At 37.6% G+C, this 23,061-nt stretch overlaps 1 protein-coding gene across 3 annotated transcripts in view; it reads left to right on the top strand.

Annotated features, from left to right (window-relative positions):
* The first annotated feature begins 30 nt into the window (after nt 1–30).
* Nucleotides 31–23,061, top strand: part of LOC113081123 (rab11 family-interacting protein 4A) — a 44,773-nt gene continuing 21,742 nt past the window's right edge. Inside the window, exons 1-3 of one of the 3 annotated variants that reach the window (XM_026253161.1) lie at nt 31–293; nt 5,609–5,696; nt 8,229–8,314. In XM_026253161.1, the coding sequence (XP_026108946.1) occupies nt 141–293; nt 5,609–5,696; nt 8,229–8,314 (327 nt within the window). In that variant the 5' untranslated portion in view covers nt 31–140. Of the gene's footprint in view, nt 294–5,608; nt 5,697–8,228; nt 8,315–20,702; nt 21,031–23,061 lie in introns of those variants that run through there. The other 2 variants (XM_026253162.1, XM_026253163.1) reach the window with 2 other exon arrangements.

Below are 23,061 nucleotides of genomic sequence, written 5' to 3'. Positions count from 1 at the left end.
TCACACGCGACGTCAAAGCCTCCTCCTCCGCTGCGCCGAGGCTCTCCTCCAGCCGGACTGAAGCGATGCTGCGAGGCTGAGATGATGGAGAGCTCGCTCGCAGCTGCCCAGGCTCTCTGATACAGCGCCTCTTCACAAGGATGGACGGCAGTGTCTTCCCCGACCAAGAGCAGCTGCTGGGTTTCCTGAAAAAGCTCAAAGAAGTGTTCGACGTGTGCGACGAGGACGCAGACGGATATATTCGTGTTGAGCACTTCGTGGACCTCGGTCTACAGTTCGGCCAGGGAGATGAAGTAAGAACCTCTCTATTTATATATTCACTACCTCGTTTCGGAATGTGTGGCTTTTAAAATTGCGGAGCACTTTTGTACCCTACTTCTTTCAGTCTCTGGGTTCAATTAAAACGCTTTCTCCAAATTTGTGCAAACAGGTTGGATTATCCACTTATAGTATTTTCTGTAATTGGTGCCAGACTGGAGCTATAGGTTTATGGTTTATTTAGGATCTTAGCAGTTTAATAATTGCACTTCCGCCAAGTAACCAAGACAACTGTCTCCTCACTCTCCCTCATCAGCTGTGATGTCATCAGGCATCACTTGCAGATTCAACCGTTCATATGTATATACGAATGCATATGATATAGCTGAATAAATAAGCTTTCCATAGATGTACGTATGGTTTGTTAGGATTAGACAATATTTGAACAAGAAACTGAAAATCACCTTTAAAGCTGCAGATGAAGTTCTTACCCATGCACTAATCAAAAATTATATATTTATGAAAGGACATTTACAAAATATCTTAATGTAACATGCTATTTACTTTAATATCATAATGATTTTTAGCATAAAATAATTATGACCCATACAATGTATTTTTTTTAGAGTAGGTTATATCCCAATATTAATTTCACTAGGCCATTGGGCATTTAAAATGGGAAAATTTGATAATGGATAATTGACTCACTGTACAGGACATGCAAAACATTAAGAATTATTATTCAGTTTATTATTTCAAGTATTCAAAAAAGTATTTCATGGAAAATGTAACCTAGTTTTGTTATTTTGCAAAATTCCAGCCTGTCAAATAATATATGTTTTATTTGTCTGTGTAGTTCAGTTTGTGCTTCCTAAAAGCTTGCCAATGAATGCTTTGGTCTAGACATCTGTCTAATGGAGAGCATCTCTCCTCAGAGTGACTAGTCAATATCCACTGCCCCGTGTGAGTTCTGCTCCTGCTGAATTCAGTTGCATTCAGTTGCGATCAGCTCTCTGACAACAAAATATAGCATGTGTCTGTGGACTTTCTCATTTACACAGTTCTACTACATTTATTAATAAATCAGTTAAAGTGGCAACATAATGAAAACACGATTGTCTCCCATAGGGATTTATTTAATGCTACAATAAAGCATGTGATTGCGTTCCCCTCTCACGGTGATCGTTGAGTTGATCTGTCAGAGAACTGCCTGTAATTAGAGCGTGACCGAAACAAACATCATAATGACAGGAAACATGGGTGCTTTGGCTAATCCTCATGATCTTTTTCTCATTCTTCTGCCCAAGTGGGCCACATTGTGTTTGTCAGGAGGCCTTTTAAATTTTTTTTTTAGTAAGAATCACTCAGGAGAAGACGGACCCCTGAATGTGTTTTCTCATGTCATTAGGCTGATATGAAGGCACCATACAAACAGCAGAAATTACGGCTATAAAAATACTCATTTCCTTTGCTGTCACATGGCAATCGATGTTTAATACTCTGAGGATGCTGAAGAGGCCTTTCCTTTCAGTTAAAACAGGGTGGTGTTTAAGTTAGTGCAGGTAGTGTTTTGGATCTGAATCGTACACAGACTTTAAGAAAGATATCTGGATTTATCAGGGTTATTTTGAGATTGGCTGGAGATTTTGGTAATACATTAGTATTTTCTCTACTTGACACAAATTATAGTCTTTTTTTCTGCATTGTGTGCTGCTCAACCACGTGCAGCCGTTCTTGGTTGACGTTTGCTTTTTTGTTCAGCTGATTAAGATGTTTAATTGGCTTCCTTTACACATTCAATTGAATCCGTAATGAATTGAGGTGCCTCAAGGCTCTTTGACATTTAAAATAAGTCTCTATAGTCTCAGTGGAAACAAAGTAATGAAAGCAGTAATGAAAACGAAATGAGCAACCTGCCTCAGTTTGCCTACATCTTTTTCAGGAAACCTTGATGTTGTGCATGGCCTGGATTATTAAAATCACAGATTATCTCATTTGATTTCAGAAATGAATCCCATGCCAGCTCACTGAGTTGTCACAGAATGGCTTTATACCGAGTCAGGCCGTGGGACTGTTTTTCTTGCTAAACATGGTGAGACGTAAGCAGGAGTCAGCAGTGGTGACAAATGGGTGATTTTATCTGATTTATAGTGGGCATAAAGGGGAAGGACTCGTCGTCTTTCTAAACCTTAAATACAGATTAAAATACATATATATACATATATATGTATATATATGCATGTATGTATATTTAGCTGAATTCTATCACAACAGAATCTAACTGAATATGGAAAAATAGTAATAATAATCCTGAAAAAGTGCAATGAACAAAATGGCTATAAAGTAGTGTATTTCTCATTGTTTTGGTGCCAGGTTGTACCAGTTGCAGTGCTACAGCTGAGTGCTTAGTGCAGAAGGAAGTGATGTAACAGCAGGAGGTACAGTCACAGATGACTGGTCTCTGTGTGGTGCTAGTCACAGATTCTGACTCACAGTTGTGAGGAGCAGTTCATGATAGCAGCTTGAATGTTTGTGAAGACTGTCTCCTAGCTTCCCGTCAACCCCTCCTCCAATTCTTTTCTCTACTCCATTATTTACATTTCTCTAAATGTCATACCCTTATACCCATCCCTTCTTCCTTTTATATTTGCTGTTATCTCATACCCTTTCCTTTTCCTCTCCTGGCTCATCTTTTTCTTCATCCTCCATCTAGTCTTCAGCTTCACTCCTTCTTCCTCCCTGTTGTCTCTCCCCTCCCCTTCTCCTCCTCCTCCTCCAGTCTGTTTCCTGATGATGTGGTTGTTGTGATTGGTATGCGTGAAGAGCACGAGGATGTTTCAGTGCAGAACGTGTGGTGAACATGTGTGCTGTGCTCTCCATCCCCTCCCACAGGCTGCACTGGGGTGGCCTTGAAGAGCGCTTGCTAACATTGAGCCCTTGATGCAACACTCACTGACAACAGCACGGCTTGACAGGGACCGTGACAGAAAACACAGTGACAAGACCGAGCTTTAATTTAATCTTTCACAGATGTTATTCAACCTTTCTAGGCTCAAACGTAACAGAATGCAAAACTGGCAACGAAAATGTTGCATAATGCATCACAAATGCTGGCTGACTGTGAGGATGAAGACTGATGAAAGACTCTTGCTTGATCAGTGAGTTCACAGAAACAAAGAGTTCAGAATCAGCCTGCAGATATTCTGGGCTTGGTGTGAATTTTTTATTTATGCTGCTCTCACCAGTTTGTAGTTATGTAAACTAAACACAACTGCTCTAAAGTACTTCTTTAAATGACATTTCGACTGAAAGGGTAAATTCTGTCACTGGTTACTCACCGTTCAAACCTGTATGACTAGTAAAGACATAATAAAAGAAAAATACCCCATGATTTTCTCACTCTCAATACATATGACTTGATTCTCTCAGACGGATACAATTATATAAAAAAATGTCTTGGCTCTTTCCAAGCTTTATAATGACAGTGAATGGCTGTTGATATTCAACAGTTCAATATAAGTCCAATAAAGTGCATCTATCCAACATAAAAAGTGCTCCACATGGCTCCATGGGGTTAATAATTCCTTTTTTGTAGAAAAAATAAACATATTTAACATTATAAACCATAATCTCTAGCTTCCACACGAGAGTGCCGTTCCAGCTGATTCACTGCCATTATAAAGCTGGCAAGAGCCAGGACATTTTTTACATTACATTATTCATTTAGCTGACGCTTTTATCCAAAGCGACTTACAATTGCTATATATGTCAGAGGTCACATGCCTCTGGAGCAACTAGGGGTTAAGTGTCTTGTTTAGGGACACATTGGTGTCTCACAGTGGATTCGACCCGGGTCTCCCACACCAAAGGCATGTGTCTTATCCACTGCACCATCAACACCCCCTTTTAATATAACTCTGATTGTATTTATTTGAAAGAATAAAGTCAAACACACCCAGGATGGCTTGAGGTTGAGTAGATCATGGGGTAATTTCAAATTTGGGTGATCTATCCCTTTAATGAAACCAAAGAGATTTCTGTCGTTTTCATTTTCCTCAAACCTTCACACTGCCAAAAGTTTAAGACATTGTAAACCTAATCAGTATGAGCTGAGCATGAATTATGATTACAATGTCTTTATGAACTCTTTTGAAGACAATCTTTGCTTGATCTGAATTAGTGAAATCTCTAAATAAAATGTACCAAATTATGCTCCTCTTTTTCACTGATATGCAGATGATATTATATATTCAGTCTATGTAACCAGGGGCCTGTTTCACAAAACACATTTACCAAATAAGCCAGGGTATTTTTTAATTAAATAAGTCAGACTAACAGGGGTCTGTTTCACAAAACACGTTTATCAAATAAGCCAGGGTACTAATGACCCCAAATGGTAGTGTACATGTTATATTTCTCTGAATCTTTGAGCTGAGCTAGAAGAGACATTTAAGCCAAGTGATTGATTTAGTCCACGTGTGTTCCTCTTTTCCTGGTGTGTGCATGCACCATCACAGAGATGCATCACCTGCTTCCATCTCCATCCTATTGCTATTGCTATAAACGCCTCTATTTCTGTGGCAGTGTGGTGAATCACTCTAGCAGGTTGAGCGGAGGGCTGCAAGACTGAGCGTTTGTCAAGAACACTTCTTCTCTTCTTGGAGGAGAATATATTTAGAAGGGAGTGACGTCAAGGAGCCGTGTGTGAAGTGGGAATCAGTTTCGATGGCTTCTGTGTTACCATGGAATGTTTTCTCATAAACTCTCATAAACATGTCTGGCAGCCCTCCCACAGGAAAGAAAAATGACTAATGAGATCTCCTTAATTACTTAATAATTGTGTCTTAGAGCTGTGAGTAAGATCCAATGGAGATGAAAAAGACTTAGAAATCTCATTACATTCTTCCAAGACCATTTATTATCTGAGCTATGCGATTCCATTTCATTTGATTGATTTAACAATGGTCTAGTTTTTGTTTAGGGAAAGTTTGAAACTCTCAAGTCATGAAATAGTAGCCTGTGAGCAACGCAGTATTTACTGTTAACAGATACAGCTACGCTTGACCGAGTCAAATCGCCTTGAGTAAGCGAGTCTTGTCACATGTCAGCAGTATGTCGGGATCAGTCTTTTTCACCTGGACAGCTGTCCATCACAAAGACTTGCTGACAGTGCCGACACGTCCTGACAGCAGCTGTACCAGTGCTTCATCTATGGGAGGTGAAGCTGACCACTGATAATACGCACATCCTTTCATTTATTTATAGAAGGGTACCATACTGAACATGTGATCGTCCTCATCATGAAGGTGACTTTGTGGTTAATGTTCTCACAACTGTCCTTATTTTTCAGGTGGAGAAGTTGGCCAAGTACCTGGATCCCAACGCTCATGGCAGAATTAACTTCAAAGATTTCTGTCATGGAGTGTTTGCAATCAAAGGTAAGAGGACAGTTCTCCTCCAACAGTATTTCATGCCCATAAATACCACTGATGAATCTGTTTGCATTAGATGAAAGGGTTTCTTAGAACATAAGGGTAAAAATCTCTGAAATATGACTGCAAACATAAAGTAAAAAACATAGCTACATGAAAAACATATTGTCGTATTATGTTAATATTTTTTAATCAAAAATGTACTTTATTAAAAATTAAATGTATTGTGTATACCTTACCTCGGGTATCACAAACTGGGATTCGTGACAGAACTGCAGTTGGTGCATGAGATGATAATAAGCTAATAATTAATAAAATCATGAAAATCTAAAATTAAAATCATTTAAAAATACAAACAAACAAAATATTTTGTCATTTGATCACTAACCAACATTAGAGAATCATGAATGTGCAAATAAAAACCTGAAATCTTTGGTAGTACTTCAAATAAATATCTTATTATGGCTGTGAATAAAAAAATAAAATAAAAATAATAGAAATAGTTTAAGAAAATTTATTTTGCATATGTATTATTAGTTTAGTAAAAAACAAAAATACAAATTTGCTTATCAGGTGAATGTCTTATTTTAGCATGACAGAAATACTGATTATGAAATGTATTTTTATATATACTAAACTTTCCTTTAATGGTCTAAATGTTCATCTCTTCTGTTCTGTCACACACAGCTGTTAGGTTCAGCACAAAGTGTGCCAAACTGAAGAGCTCTCCAGAGATTAAAGCTTAGTTACTAGACAGCATGTTCTTTTAGACAGACAAGATGTCCCTGAATTAAAAAGAGCATGTTGTACATCATTCCAGACATTTGTGCAATTTTATCTCCAGACTATCACTTTATTTTACTAAACGATTAATCAGAAGAACCCAAAGCCTTCTGCATTGACTTGTGTGTCTGGTGAAAATCTAGAAATGCATTGGATAATGAATAGCCTTGGTGAGCAGAATCTGATTAGAGATCTCTTCTTCACCGCTGATCTCCCTGATTGAAAATAACCACATTTGAACAACAAATTACGAGCATCTCTGGGTGTGCCTTTAATGAACCGTTTATCAGACTGAAACATTTTCCCGTTTAACGACAGCATAGTAATTCACTTGTTAGTGTGGGTTGTGCTTCCCGGTTAAAAGACGGGGGCATGTTATTCCTGATTATAGTGTCAAGCATCACTGTGAGGTTTTCTTAGGTAGACAAAGTTACTACGTAATCATGGTTCGGCAATCTAATTTCACTTTATTTATAGCTGTTTTGTGACACTTATTGCCTTGTCTAGCTCGTCCCTATTTCACTGTCATTAAAAGCGCAGTAAACAGGGTTACATTTGTCAGCCAGGGACACTCACGTTGCTTGGCAAGCTAATGCAGCAGAGATGTGCCAGCGGGCACGGGGACCCGGGTAGGACGTCTGTGTGCCAGCGCTCTTTGGAAGTGGCTGAAGAGGGAGACAAAGGCAGGCCAACTGGGCTCCAGGCCCAGAGACCTTGTCCCCACAGTGTCCTGTGTTTAATGAGCCCCAGTGGTCTTCCCACTCACTCTTTCCCTAATGAATCCCCCAATCCCGGATCCCCGGCATGCACAGCAATTCTACAAAGCCAAAGCCTATGTTTGTCATTTTAAGGGTCCCAGAGGAGACCGTGTTGTTGTGTGTGGTGCAGGATTGTTAGTATAGCTTGGTCATTGGTCTATATTTGCTCTTCTATAACAGGCATATTGTGCACGGCTTTATATATTTATGTATTGCCCACAGTACGTTCCCATTCGGGACATTCCCGGAGCCAAGGCGAGCTGTGGCCCACTTGAGATATCACACAGAGCACTGAGTCTTCACTACATTTTGTGTTATGTGACTATAAATGGATCCGAGGCCAGGGCTGCCCTCCGCTGCGCCTCGCAGTTTGTTATTTATTCATGACATTTTACTTAGCTTGTTGTATTTCTACAGATGGGTTTGTGTGTTTGAGACAATTTAGTCATATGTTTAAGAGAACAGTTCTTCTTTTCAACATTTTATCTAGAGCTAAACTTTAGTTTTATCAAAATTTGGTAAACCTTGACAGGTTTTTTTTTCTAAAGCTCATAAGTGGAGCAGAGAATCTGTAAATTTTACAGAGGGTTTAGATTAATAATTCATGCCTGGTTTGAGGAAACACAAAATGTCGTCAAACAGAGGAATGAAATCTAAAGTGACAGAAGCTGATTTATACATACAGTACAATAGCCATATAGTGTCTAAGTGAGAAAGACACATTTCTTGAATTAGTCAGTGTATATCTGAGAATCATTTTTTCTCTAATGAAAAATAGATGGATGCATTAAAATCCTTCTAAACTAATGTAGGAGTGGTGATGCAAACTTAATCTATAGCCATCTTGTTTTAGGTCTATTAACAATTTTTTATAATAGACAGATCATTTTTAAAGTATACAGGCAACTCAAATCCATAATATTATGTATGTGATAATACCTGGGCATCATCTCTTTCTTGTTTATGAGACATTTTTTTTTTTTTTTTTGTGATTCAGGCTGTGAGGAGATCCTGAAATCAGCTCTTGGGACCCCCAACATCAGTGCACAACCATACCAGACGGACAATGGCTACTACTATCAGGTGGGCAGATTTCTAAATGTGTCTGGCTAGTTGATGCTGTTGTCTTTACTTAACTACATGAAGTGTCTAATTATATTGTTGACCCCTCCCCAAAAAACCCAAGACATTAAGTCCGCTCAGTTGAACAGGCTTGTTTACCATTGTTTACATGCACCTAATTGCATCCCATTTAATTAATGGCCATTGACCATAATAATGAGGATCTCTGAGCTACTAGAACTAACGTCTCTATTGCAGTTACAGGCTCACATGATGTTGCTGTACTATGTGGTCAAGTTAACTAAGCGTATGCATGTTTTAAGTATTGCTGTTTAAATGAGATGATTTAGGCCTTTAAAGCAATCAGCAGCAAAGAGAACTAACTCAGTCTGCTATATGCACATGCTTTCTGAGAGAATGTTTTTGAGTGCTTTTAGAGAGGCATGCATATATGAAGACGTGCTTATAGAGTCAGGGCATTTTTGCCGCTGTATAGGCATTGAATGGTTACACACATTTGTCTATCTTTGCAAGTATCCTTGTAAACACAACAATTAAGGTCTTAAGTGAAAGCACACAGCAGAGACACGTGTAACAGTATGTTGGACCCGGGCAGCTCTTAAAGTGAGTTAATCTGTCATTTATGTGACTCAAACAACAAAAGAGAGATCATCTCTTTGATAAGAAGAAATATATAATTAGTTTACTCAGTGAAAATTATTCTTATTCATTTGAGGAGTTCATTTACAAAAACAAATAACTTCGTTCTTAATCATTTTAATTTTTTTTATTGTGCATTGCATTGAATTTCAATCAAACTTCAAACTTCAACCTAAAATCAAATCTTATTTTAAATAGGTAAAAAAATATCTACATGATACAGCTAACTAACATAATGAAACACAATAAAACATGATAACATGATAAAAAACATGATTAAAAAAAATTCAAATAAATTCTTCATGTGTCCTACGGTCGTTTTTTTTTTTTTTTTTTTTTTTTTCTGTTGCTTGTAATTATTTTTTTACTCTTATTTAATCACTGATTATTTACTTGTCTTTTTTTTTCTTATTTCAGTTTTTATTTTATTTAGGCTAGTCTTTTGTGATATTGACACTGAAGACAAGAATTGTGAAATTTCTATGGTATAATTTTTTTTTATATCATCAAGATGTTATTTAATGCAAAAATAACTTTATCATATATCGTTACTGTGAAATAAGATTTTGGTCATATCGCCCACCACTTCTAGAACTCTAGAAGTTGTCGAGAGATGACTAAATGGTTGAAAAGTTTGGTGTATGTGTTAGCACAGAGAAATGTTTTCCAGCGAAAATAGCATCAATAATATAGAAGAAAATGTTTTTGTGTTTTACAAATAACTATCATGTAATTTAGCACTGACGTGGTTATGGTGGGCTTGGACCGGGCTAATATATTTGTTTGTACACGTTTTGTTTCACTTTACTAGGGGACATGCACTCCTGCTTGTTCTTTTCGTGTTCATTTGCACCATATGGAGGCAGTTAAAACCCAACAGCAAGCCAGAAACTATAAGCACTTCTGTTGGCAGTGTGTCTAGACGCATTAGGTCACTTAATGGAAGAGGCATGTATTGTTCTCTGATATAACAAGAAACGACCTTCTTTTCGTCCATACAGATTCAGTGCCTGGCTTATGTGAACTTGATAGATGAGAGTAATAAGTGGAGGCAAAATGCATCCCCAACATGTCAGCTTTCACTCACATATACACAGCAATCCTTACTGCCACTGTTTCACAGGCTAGTGCTTGAGTTACAGTTGAAGCCTTGTAAAACATAACCTGACACCAGACCTTTTAATGGCTGCTGTCAACATGCTGTATATATAAGACTCAATGGAGCTGTCAGTCAAACAGCCAGAGTAGAGGGCAATCCTGACATCCATAGACTGTACCTACTGTACACGAAGACATTTAGATGTATTATTATGTGATTAATCACACACTGTTTTTATTAGAGCTTTTAAAGGCCTTTTGATATTAAAATATGATGCATGTATATTGGCTATGATTTCATAAAAAGGTCTTATGGGTTTTGAATGACATGAGAATCAATCTTTACAAGCTGTAAGGTGTTTTTTGCTGGACTTTGATATAAAACGTTTCTTGCTCTTTTTAATGAACAACATTTTTTATTTGGTAGCAATGCCTAGTTTTGAAAATGTTTTCATTACTAAATGTATTGATTTCCTCATTACAGTTAACATCATTTGTTAAGCACAAGGGCTTAATAGGTTATTGCAACAGTGTTCCATCATCACTAGGTGGCAGTGTTTGGAAAGAAAAAAGATTAATTTAGCTCAAAACAGACTTAGAAAAGGCTTTTATTAGCATTACAGCAACACTTCAGAGATAATTTTATGTATGTGGATTAGAATTCTGCTCAGAAATGGCATTATGCAGATGTATTAACATATGGCATACTGATCTAATGTCACTTGTGTTATGCACCATCGGTTGTAATCTAAAATAGCTCATTAATCATTAGAGCAATGACTGGACAATTTTAAACATTTTATCAATCAGATGGTACATTTCAGAGTAAAGCTGTTTCGTGTGAATATTAAACACTGCAGCAGCAGCAGCAGTAGTGAACAAGCCTCCTCTAGGTACAGTGTGATAAAGAAGACACATTCATTAACATTAGGAATATAATAATGAGCTTCATAACCATATTGCCATTTATTTGAAGACACGCTGCTCTCATATAAAAACCTAGAAGAGAAAAGAGAAATTTGAACAAATCTATAAGTTTATAGCTAAATGTGCTGCTAAAACAAGCCATGTTTGATCAGATCACAGCCTGAGCAGGATGTTGTAGTAAATTATTACATTTAGTGTCGTTTAAACCTTTCTGGAAAATCCAGCACTTTCCAGTATTTACAGGAAATGTTATGTGTTTCCACTCAAACCGCAAAAGGGTGGTGCAGGTATTAGGAATATTTCCAGGGTACCTCCTGCTGTACAGTTTTATTATTTATTTTTTTTTGGTTGTTTATTTAGCTTTAAAGTGTGGGACTGCTGTCATGCGAGGATGTGCAAATGACATCTGCATTGCTCTCTCTGTGCTCTGCTGCAAGCTCTTCTATTAGCACTTCAAATGAACACTGGACTGAAGCGCTGCATTGATCTTCTGCAGAGCACCTTTCTTTCTCTCCCTCCCTCCCTCTCTCTTTCCAAAAACAAAAACTATTGACATGTTAATTTTCTCTTACTGTTAACAAGATACTATAAGAGAGAATATATGCGAATGACACTAATATTGCCATCACAGAAATATTCATAGAAATATAGGCTATTGTAACTAAACTAAGATGCAATTAAGCTGCCATTTGCTGATATTGTGTCTGTAATATCGGTCTCTTCACTGGTCAGGTAGCACAGTCATTGCAAGGCTTTCTGATCACAGCAGTGTAGTGTGATTGCTGTCACAAAGAGTCACTGTCATACTAACACATCAATGTCTAAACAGTTGTGTAGATCATTGTGCACACACGTGTTTTAGAGATTATGGTTACAGACAGCTGATCAGATTGACCAAGCATATTACCTCTCATGTACAGGACCTGCTTGAGAGCAGTTAATGGCTTACTTGGTCTGTTAATGCTACTTATGTGAATACAGTATCCTCTGTTTTCTCTGTTTGTGGTGAAAATAAGTCACAGTCGTAATTTGTAAGTTTATGTTATTAATTATCACACAATAGCTATTGAAATTATAACACTTTACAATAAGTTTCCATTTTTAAACTATATTTAATGCATATAATGCATTAACTAACAATGACCAATACATTGTTACAGTATCAATTATAACAGAGGTGCTATGTTTTAGTAAGAAGGGGGGAAAAAACACAATCTGAAACAAAAGTGCTTCTATAGTTGGGCTTGTATAGTATGTGCGTGTATGTGTATGTAGTGTTGGGTACAGATCACTGGTGATTGAGTTTGAACACAGAGATGTTTCTTCTGAGTGACTGCTGCTGAATGATCGTTGAGTCAGAGCACTAATGAGCCTGTCACATTGATTACACTGATGGATAACCACAGAGAGAGCATGTGTTGAGGTGGTCGTCCCTTGTGAGCTCATTTTACTAAAGATATTAATCATCTCTTTTGTTGTTGACATCTAAGGAATAGAGAGTAAGCTACATTTTCTTTTCTTTTCTTATTGTCTTGTAGTCTCAGCTTTCTGCCTGTAACATCAGTGTCTGTACACAATTTCTTGTCGTTTTATGAATTTTTGGTTCGACTAAGCTGAATCTGTAGAGAAGAGACTTTACTGCTGGTGATTGGGAAAGTCGAGACTGAATGTCCTTGGCTGTCATTGAGAATGAGAGATTGAAGGGTTGAGTGGTGGAGAGAGCAGAGAGCAGCATCTGTCTCTGTGGAGCATTCTTCAGTTTTGCTCTATTGTCTGTATCTCAGGTCGCACCAACTCTAGTGTACATCAGGAGATTTCGAATAATGGATTATATAACAGTAGGTACTGGAAGACTCAATGATGGGACTTTTGTGTTTGTGATTTATAGCCATTCAAAAGTTTGAGGTCGGTAAGTATACATTTGAAAAAATACATAAAAAAAAAAAAAACAGTAAAGGCCCGTTCACACCAAGAACGATAACTATAAAGATAACGATATTAGCGTCCACACCAGCGAACGATATTGTGTGTATTCTAAGCGGACGCGCGTCTGCTGCTTTAAATTCCCGAGCTCGTGACAGCAGGATTGATTCTGATTGGTTGGCAATGTTTTTATCGTTCATCAGAAAAAAATCGTTCTGAAAGTGTCACTTTCACACCATACCCAGTGTGAGCTTGAGGTTGCCTGACATTGCTACCATTAGATAAAATGTCAGTGTGTTATTTAAAACCGAGAGCACAGCATATCGTTTCTCTGTGCCTTTATTGTTATAGTTGTGGTGTGGACTCCGCTATTCTTTAATATTGAGAACGATTTTTAGAACTATATCCTTTAGCGTTATCTTTATAGTTATCATACTTGGTGTGAACGGGCCTTAATATTATTACAATTTAAAATCACTGTTTTCTATTTCAGTATTTGTAGTATATTTGTTGTAGCCTAATTTATCAGTGTTCAAATCAGTTGTGCTGCTTAATATTTTTGTGGAAACTGTGGTACTGTATATATTTTTAAGGAATATTTGATAAATAGAAAGTTTAAAAGAACAGCATTTATTTGGAATAAATGTATAATACATTTCTTTTCTGTCACTATATATAAATATAAATATATATCTCATAAAGTATCTGTATCTGCTCAGAGTAGAATGCATACAGATGATACTATGAAGCAGATTGGTGCTTAAGCAGGATGAGATTGAAGCTGTTGGTATTTCAAGCACAGATGCATGTTGAAATGAGATGCACAGAGACAGTGTGTGATGAAGATGTTTCGGTGCGAGTAAAGCCCGTGGCTTTCATGCATCACAGCGCTCACTTCATCAGGAGCACTGCAACTCTGCTCGATGTGACATTGAATTTCACAGGCCAGTGCCTGTTACCTGTGAGCCTAAAGGAGAGAAGCAGGATGAGGAGATTTATTGTGTAAGAACAGTAGCCATAACTGATTGTTAATGGATTTAAAAAAACTATGTTTTTCATCGTGATCTTGCATTCACCCATGTATTAATTGGCAGGACTTAAAGGGATAGTTCATCCAAAAATGAAAATGACCCTCATGTTGTTCCAAAGCTGTATTACTTACTTTCTTCTGTGGAGCACAAAAGAAGATATTTTGAAATATGTCTCTGTGTTTTTTATCCATACAGTGAAAGTCACATTCATTTTACACAGAGGAAAGTTATGGAACAAATCAAAAAGTTATTGACCTTGTCATTTGATCCAGGGTCAGATTATAAAGGCAACCCATTTTTGAGGGATGCTGTGCGGTACTACTACCCACTGAGTCACTCACTGCCATCAAGCTTTCAACATGCCACAGGGCCGTGTTTATCATGTTGTCTCCTCTCCTCTCTCTGTCTGGGCTGGTGTGAGCAGCCCTGTTCTGAGTGTATGCACTGTCACAACTGTGCAAATAAAAAATGACATCACACCTTAAGTATGAGCTTTCTCACCAAGAAGCCGACTGTCACAGCCAGTGTGAGCTTGAGGTTGCCTGACATTGCTACCATTAGATAAAATGTCAGTGTGTTGCTTAGAACCCAGAGCACAGCAGGAATTGGTATGTTTTCATAGTAATATAGCCTACTTGAGTATTACTTTTGTGCACTTTGTCACTTTGCAGCAGATTTAAAATGTAGTCATTGTTTTGAGCACTTCTGTTTTGTATTCACAGTGGTGCACTATTGCCAGATAAAGACATGGCCAGCCGCTCAATTTAATATAAAACAAATGAGCACCAAGGGCATTGAGCTACATTGTTTGTGTATGTCTTTAGCTGTATCAAGAGACGTGTTTACTTTGATTTATCCAGTGGCTCAAAAACTAGGTTTTCTTCAGGGCCAGGATTTTAAAGACCTAATACACTACCACATTTGTTCTAAACCGTAAACAAAAATGTCCTTACAATGTTATTTTTGTAATTTTCAGAAACTATTATAATATTTATTAATATTTGGAATTAGTGTTTATTTTTATTTTTTCAGTTTTCTTTTTAATTTTTTTTTATTTGTAATATTTTTATGTAAATTTAATTTGGTTTTATTTTAGTTTCAGTCATTTTAGTAACTAAACTTATTTTAATTGTTTGGAAAGACAGAATTACAATTTTTTTACGTTAAAATTTTCATGTGACATTTCAATTTTAGCCAAGTATAATTTCAATAACCAAAATCATTTTTAATAGTTGTAATTTTTTGTTAAAATTAAAACACAGTGGTTCTTAAAGTTAAACACTGAATTGTATTAAAGGGGTCATCAGATGCTTATTTTCAACAAGTTGATGATTCTTTTAGAGTCTTCATGAAAAGTCTATAACATACTTTGGTTAAATTTGTCAATGGTAGTGTAAAACAACCTTTTTTTACCTCGTCAAAAACAGCTCTGTTCTCAGCAAGCTGTTTCAGTGCATGTCCCTTTAAATGATAATGAGCTCTGCTGACCCCTCCCCTGTCTACCTTGGGGTGCCAAGCTGTTCTCATGAGACTGTAAACTTTAGCCGCAGAACTTGCTAACTATAGCACATTATTAGGGAAGGTGATTTGCAAAGATTCATTAAAAAACCTTATACTCACTTGAAGGTGAAGCTGGATCATGAATGATTTGCGTGAACAGAGACACATTTAGGTTGTACTCAGGCTAGGCGTTTTATACCGAGCCAGAGTTCAGAACTTCTGATACGTTCAGCGCGATTGCGTGAAATTTTCCTAGTGGCAAAAGCGATAGATCTGCAATATAAGAGAGGGCTGTGTGTCACTGCATCCCAAAGGCTCAAAATAATAATAAACCACAAAGTTAACAAAACGATGCACTTCACTGTGCTGAGCAAGAGCACTTCTCTTCTAACTTCTCACGCTAACGAAAACTTCGCATTTCACACTTATGAAGTTATTTTATATAACGAGCTCGTTGCATTCAAGGGATTTGTTGTTGGAAAGAATAAAATGTACTATTCCATTGGTCGATAACCATAAACATTCACCGCACTAGATAATCAGCTTGATACGATTCTGGAATTTCGGTCAAATAGCCTACTTGCTTATTTCAACTCTTTGTTTATACAATATGCTTCAAATGCCTACATATAATGCAAATAGGCACCACTTTAACCACAAGACGAGGTGATGTAGTTGTGGTTTAAAAAAAATTGCGAGACAACCGTGCCTAGTGTGAGTACACCTTTATGTAGATCGGGGGGCACGTTTAGGATTGCTTCCCAACAAAAAGTTGCCAAGTTGTTTATCTGGTTTAGAAGGGTGCAGATGTCCCCAATACCATCTTGACTAGGCTGGGTGCAAGTTGAGACCAGCAAACCAGCTTAGTCCAATTAAAAACAAAAATTCCAAACCAGATTGTGGTCTGCATTGCAAATTAACTCATATCTAGTGTAGTCTGGGTTGTTTTCTTCTTATTCGTTGTGTAGTTTCAATGCAAGATTACATGGTTAGTTACATTTAACATTGTTTTGCTGTTTGTGAGCCTATCAGAACAGACCTGTGACCCATTTATACATTGCAATCCACCAGTTCAGACCTCTGCTTTTAGATTATAGAGGAATCCAGTCATTTGTATGCACACTGTGCCCAAACTGCCAAGCCTGGGCTCACTGTGTTCCCTCCTACTCTTCTGCCTGCTTTTTACTCTTGCTGTCTCTCACTTCATCTATTCATTTTCTAATCCACTCTGTTACACTATAGCCGCAATAACATTTTAAGCTTCGATTGAGCATCTTAAGCTTTAGGGCTGTTGACATTTTTTTTTTTTTTTTTTTTGTTCAACTCATTGTTAATTTGATGTTATCCAGTATGTGTGTGTTGTCTGATTCCTTTTGGCTTAGCATTACTATTGCTATAAACTGAACAAATCCTTAGTGATAAGCATACAAATTCTGTGATGTAAGCAACCACTTATAGCAATTCAACCCTAGCCTCCAGAACATCCTAGAACCTCAAAAACTCAATTCAAACCAATCTAGCAACCAGATAGAACAGTTGACAAATACATAATGTGCTGGAAACCCCCCAGAACATCCTGAGACATTTAAAAATCACTCGGTACACCATAGCAGTCACACATTCCGACTCTGGCCAATACATACAACATACTAGCATCCAGACAACAGATGTCTACAATCACTCCGTACACCCAAGAAACCACACAGCAGATGTATAAAAACCCTCAGAACATCTTAATAGGGGTGTGCAATATTTATCGTCTACAGTAACATCGTAATTGTTGTTTTAATGATGTGTACGCTGACATTATTATGTCACTGACTTTGCAAAAAAACAAGCAAAACGTCTCTTGAGAGTCCGAAAGCCTATTAGAATGCAGTTAGAATGCCCTACAGTTCAAGATTGCAAAATGTTGTATTGATTTTATACAACATTTCAAAAAACAAGAAGTTAATATTGAATGAGTTACAAAAATGTTTTCTGTTTCGCCAATAAAAATAGTTTAAACTAAGTTAGAGCAGACCACTTGTGTCTCACAGCAATACTGCAGTGTTTCGTTCCTGAATGAAACACTTTTAGAAAGAATAATTTGAATCAAGTCATAATGATGCATTTAGAAGTTAATGGCCAAACAGATATTTATGAAAGTTTACATTGTTGCTGCAGATGAAATATAACACAGATTAAATTAAATAAATATATATTTTATCAGGTTAAATGCTGATTATTATTAACTCACACCGCTTTATCTAAACCTCTCGATTTAACTGTCAGTCGCACACATCCACCATGTGTTTGTAGTTTGAACTGAATCCTTTGCCAAAGCACAATGGATTGTGGGCAATATTAGCCATTAGATCAACACTTCATAAAGCTACCTGAAATAGTAGACCATACAGAAGCTTTTGGCATACTCTTTTCGACATACTATGCTTTGACACACACTTATTTTAATCTCACATACTATTTAGGATGGATAGTATGAAAATTGGGGAGTCACTTGCTTCATTTCTAAATAAATCACCCATTTTGAACAAATCGATTGAATTAAATGATTAAATGAATCACTCAATAAGACACCTACTGGCGGTTATAGTGTCATGTTTATTTGTCCATAACAGGCCTGTACCAGCACAAAAACACACTCTGCAATATATTGTTTAATTATCATTGACGTATGCGGCTGAAACATGCGACCTTTGGAGGATGCAGCTATGGTGGTTTTATTTGGGAACCACCTTGGACACCCAAAGTCAAGCACCACTCACCTTTTCTTCTAAAACTCTGACTGCTTGTAATAATGGTCTTACATTATTTTTCATGTTCAAACAGCAACTGTGAAAAAAAAAAATTATGCATTTGTTTATTTTCCTTTGAGACATGACAACAGGAAGCAGGTGGAGAGCAACCACACCTGACTGAAATAACAGCTCCCTTTCGTTACACAGTATTTTTAAAACCTGCAATCTGAGTAAAACATGTCTGAAACCGACTGGCTTTGGCTGTATAAACAGCATCAGGAGCCGAGTAGCAGTTGGTGAGAGAGCTGTGTGAACATCTATTCATCTGCAGCCAGCTCCCTCCTGATCTAACAGCATCCTCTCTCGCATTTCCACCCTCCCTCTCTCCGTCGCTCTCTTTCTTCCATCTTCTCAACTAAAGCTCAGACTGTATCTGTTTGCCTGCATCACAGAGATAATGTGTCATGTATTTTAAGATGGTTTGAAGAGGTGTCCATAGCTCTGACCGAGAGAGAAGAGCATGTGTCTGGACAGAAACTAACCCCCGCTGCTGTTGCTGCTGCTGCTGCACTGAGCTCATGGGAATTATGGGAAAGTGGGGCATCACTGATACACAGTGGAAAGGAGGAAACAGAGGAGGATTGCTCTTTCTTGAGTTCTCTCTCTCTCACACACACACCTGCATAAACATGACTCTCAAACCACACGTATATGCAGAGCACAGCATATGTTAGGCTTCACACTTGCAGTGTGAATGTACATGTGTAAATGTTCACCAGTGATTTGATTTTTATTTCATCCGTCTTTGCCTCGAGCGAGAGCTCATTGCTGCTGTGAATTTATGAGGAGTGTTAATTAAGGAAGCTCTTAAGATATTCAATAAATCAGTCATAAGACCACTCTAGTTATTAAAGTGTACTCTAGTTAATTTTTTAAATGAAATTATTTGCAGACTTCTTGTTAATGTTAAATAATGCTACAGTATGCTTAAAGGGACGGTTCACCCATAAATGTAATCATGCACTCACTCTCATGACGCTTTAAACCTGCATGACTTTACTTCTTCTAGATATTTTGATAAATGTTTCAGTGTTTGATAAACGAATGATCACCAAACTGTTTGGTTGCCAGCATTCTTCAAAATGTTTTATGTACCATGGAAGAAAGAAAGTCATGCAGGTTTGGAATGACATGAAGGGGAATAAATGATGACAGAATTAGCAATTTCTTTGTTGAAATAACCCTCACACTATTTTTTTTACTGTTAAACCCACTTAAAAATGATCAGGATTAAGCAGGGTTACATCACTTTCATTTTTAAGTTTTAGGTTCAGGTTCATTTTTAACTACTGCTGTTAACTATTTCAGGTGGCTTACATCTAGTCAGCTTAGATGTATTATAGAATAACTGCTGAAAATAAAAAAAATATTTTATGTATTTTCACATTTTGAAGTCTGTATGAAGGGCTTTGGAGAAGAAAATCCAACATAGGCTCATTGGAAAAACATGGCTCTACTTCATTTTTAGCAAAACTCCAAAAACTTGCCTATACATACAATTTACAGCATTTATAGCAAAAAAAGAAAATTAGTGACAAATGCCAACAATAAATTATTGATTAATAAAAACATATTTTCCGCTGGTTCCTTACAGAATACTGTGCTGACGCCTCAAAACCCATTTAACATGATTTGTAAACGAATATATTTTGGTGTTGACTTGACATATCCAGCTCCATATTATGTATAGCTTTTCTGATATAATAAACTTGCTCAGTAGCTCTCCTGGTATAGCACTGCACTAAGGAGTCCCATGTTGTGATAAAAGAGCTTAGAAAGTGAGCTGAAATGGCATAGTTGTTACAGCAAATATGTTTTAACATTATCTGTTTAGGGTAGGGTTCAGTGTAGGTGGCGCAGAATTTTCAAAAGCTTTAACCCTTTACAGCCACTTGCCATATATTTAATTTCTGAACTGCCAGCATGTAACAACCAGCATAATAAAATGTTGCCAGATTCGCAAATATCTGTTTCAGAGAACATTTGTTATTTGCTATTTCTGTTCGCAGCAAATAAATACATTATTATAGTATTTTGTTGAGCTAATAAACATTTTGGCATCTTTGTGAGGGATTATCAAAGACATATGCTTGGCTTATGGTTTAAATAGGGCATAATAAATACTAGAATGTTGTTTTCATTTTGATCATAAAAACACTGCCTGTTTTATTTATTTCAGGCCATGATTAACCCCCTATTGATTATATGATTTCTCTGTATCTTATTTACCTATTTGCATTATTTGTCATGGTATTTAAACGAGGAGAAGGTTAATTATACGTAATTGTGTGTATTATCCAGCACAGCTGAGGTTAGGCTTAAGATAGCTGTGTGTGTTGCGAGGGAGCACACTCACGGCTGTGGGGCGGCTCAGCTGAATAGTTTCCTAGCAACAACCTAGAGAACGAGGCAGAGAGAGGGAGGGAATGTGACAGGCCGGAGTAAGGGAGGTGATTTGCTGGAGGAGGAGTGGCCAAAAGCCCAACAACTGTTGCCAGATCGCAGGCGTCTCTGTCCGTGTGTGTTCGTGTGTGGCCGGCCGCATGATCGGTTGCTGCAGGTTGGAGCGAGTGTGTGTGAATGTGTGAGGAGGAGCGGTGGATGTAGGCGGAAATACCTGAAGCCACTGAAATCTGACAGGACTGGACTCTGATATTTCACCTGTTGGACTGTGGTGAGGGTGGGGATCCTGGAGCCAGACGGGGACAGCAAGTCTTGGGCGTCCTTAGCCGATGAGGGCTTAACCGGCACGGGTGAAGAGGATGGAGGAGACGGATCATCATTATTGAGTGGCGGGGTAAGAGGATGAGATGAGAAAACTCGCATGTGTGAACGTTATCTGCAGCCAAAGCAAAGTCCATTGTTCCTGCTCTTCCTCTCATGTTCTTCTCTCATCCTCTTTCCTCTGTAATAATCATTCAGCGCAAATGCTCATCTTCTCCCAACATTGATGCTGAGAATCTCTTGTAGACCTCTTTGACTCCCAATGGCACTTTAGAGAGATATTTTTTTAATATTGTAAGATATTAAGGCTCTGATTGTGGAGGAATTCACACCCAGCCTGTGTGTTTCCCAAACGCTACACCTGCCCTTGAATGCCAAGTTGAATGAATGAATGAGAGCCAGGCTGGATTGTGTGGTGATCTGTTTGAGGGGAGAGGGGTCATGCTATTGAAATGCTAATCAGCCCGTGAGTGTTTGGACTGTGTGTTGATGCGTTTTTTGGCTGTGTGTGTGTGTGTTCATGTCTGCTTTCGTCTACCCAACAACCGTTGGTGACCCCATTGTTTCTGTTTTCCTCTTACTTTGTTTCTTAAATGCCAGAATGGTGAAAATATCTGTTCTTGGAGAAAATCCCCAGTTTCGCACCGCAAAAGAGACTAATGGTGTAGAGAAACTAGCAGCCTGGTTGATTGCTGTTGTAAACTTAAACGGTTAATTCTGTGTCTCTTGGGAGCGGGGCTAATGGTGTGTGCTGGGAGTTGTTGTGGGGTTGGGGGTTGTCGAAGGGGAGGAACTGTGGAGTTTTGAATATGGCTGATAGTTAGAAGGGACTGTGTGAACATGAAAGGGGTGGTTTGGGAAGACTCTTCGATGTGTTAATGACTACCTGCTGGCAGTACTGCATCTATATTGTGTTTGTATGAATGTGTGTGTTTCTTAATGTCGCAGTAATGTTATTCCACTGGCAGGGGGCAATTTAGAAAGGTCAAGAAACAATAGGGTAAGACGTCCATTAAAATTCCTTCCCCAGTTTCTCTTTTGGTTTGCTTTGCCAAAATGTCACTGGCTTCTTAAGTTTTACTGCTGAGAGCTTGTCAGCTATATGCTGATAAATGTTCTTTGTAGACAAAGTTTAGTCAATACAAAGCCCTGTTCCCTTGCTGCGGAGGACAGTTAGTCACGAATCTGCTCTAAACACAGCATATGTGTGGTTGAAATAACATTGTTTTTATCTGTCAAAGTGGTCATACATATTTAAAATAATAAAATGTCTTAAATTATGCATAATTTTATCATATAATGCATTAGTGTATTGGATGTCAGCACAAGCTCTGTCTAGGTTTTTATAACTCGCAGCATTATTCTGAAATATTGGTACAGGCTAAATTAACTATTTGAAAATATTTAAAAATGTCATTTATGCCTCTGATGACAAAGCTAGATTTCCAGCAGCTTCCAGTCTTTAGTGTCACATGATCCTTCAGAAATCATTCTAATGTGCTGATCTGATGCTTAAGAAGCGTTTCTTATTATTATCATCAATGTGGAAAACTATTGTTCTACTTAATATTTTTGTGGAAAGTATCATTTAATGAATAGAATGTTAAAAAGAACTGAATTTATTTGAAATACTATTTATTACGAAATTCTTTTGTAAAATTCTAAATGTCTCTTTTGATCAGTTTAATGTGTCCTTGCTCAATAAGAAGTAAAATAAATCTATAGTGAGCATTTTTTTCTGGAGTTTTATCATTTTTATTCTAACTTTTGCTTGGTTTAATGTCATCCACTCTTAAACAGTATAAGCTGATGCGGTATAAATAGGTACTGTACATAAGTCAATCCAGTTCTCTTGTCTACTGCATTTAAGATTAGTCATTTATCAGCTGGTCTGACAGCTTTAGATCTCCATCTGTTATGAAATGCTGTATCAGGCCTGATTATTGCATGGGCAGCAGAGAATCTGTGCTGGACCAAGGGCACTATCTGTACTACCATTTCATAGACGTCATAATGCAAAGCCCAGCAAAAGATATAATTCAGTGTTATAGTTGGGACAAGAGGTTAATAGCAGTTTGGACACTCAATAATGTGGTGCATCCAG

Source organism: Carassius auratus, unplaced genomic scaffold, assembly GCF_003368295.1.
Source record: "Carassius auratus strain Wakin unplaced genomic scaffold, ASM336829v1 scaf_tig00033206, whole genome shotgun sequence".
Lineage (NCBI taxonomy): Eukaryota > Metazoa > Chordata > Actinopteri > Cypriniformes > Cyprinidae > Carassius > Carassius auratus.
This window is presented reverse-complemented; position numbering and strand designations above follow the sequence as displayed.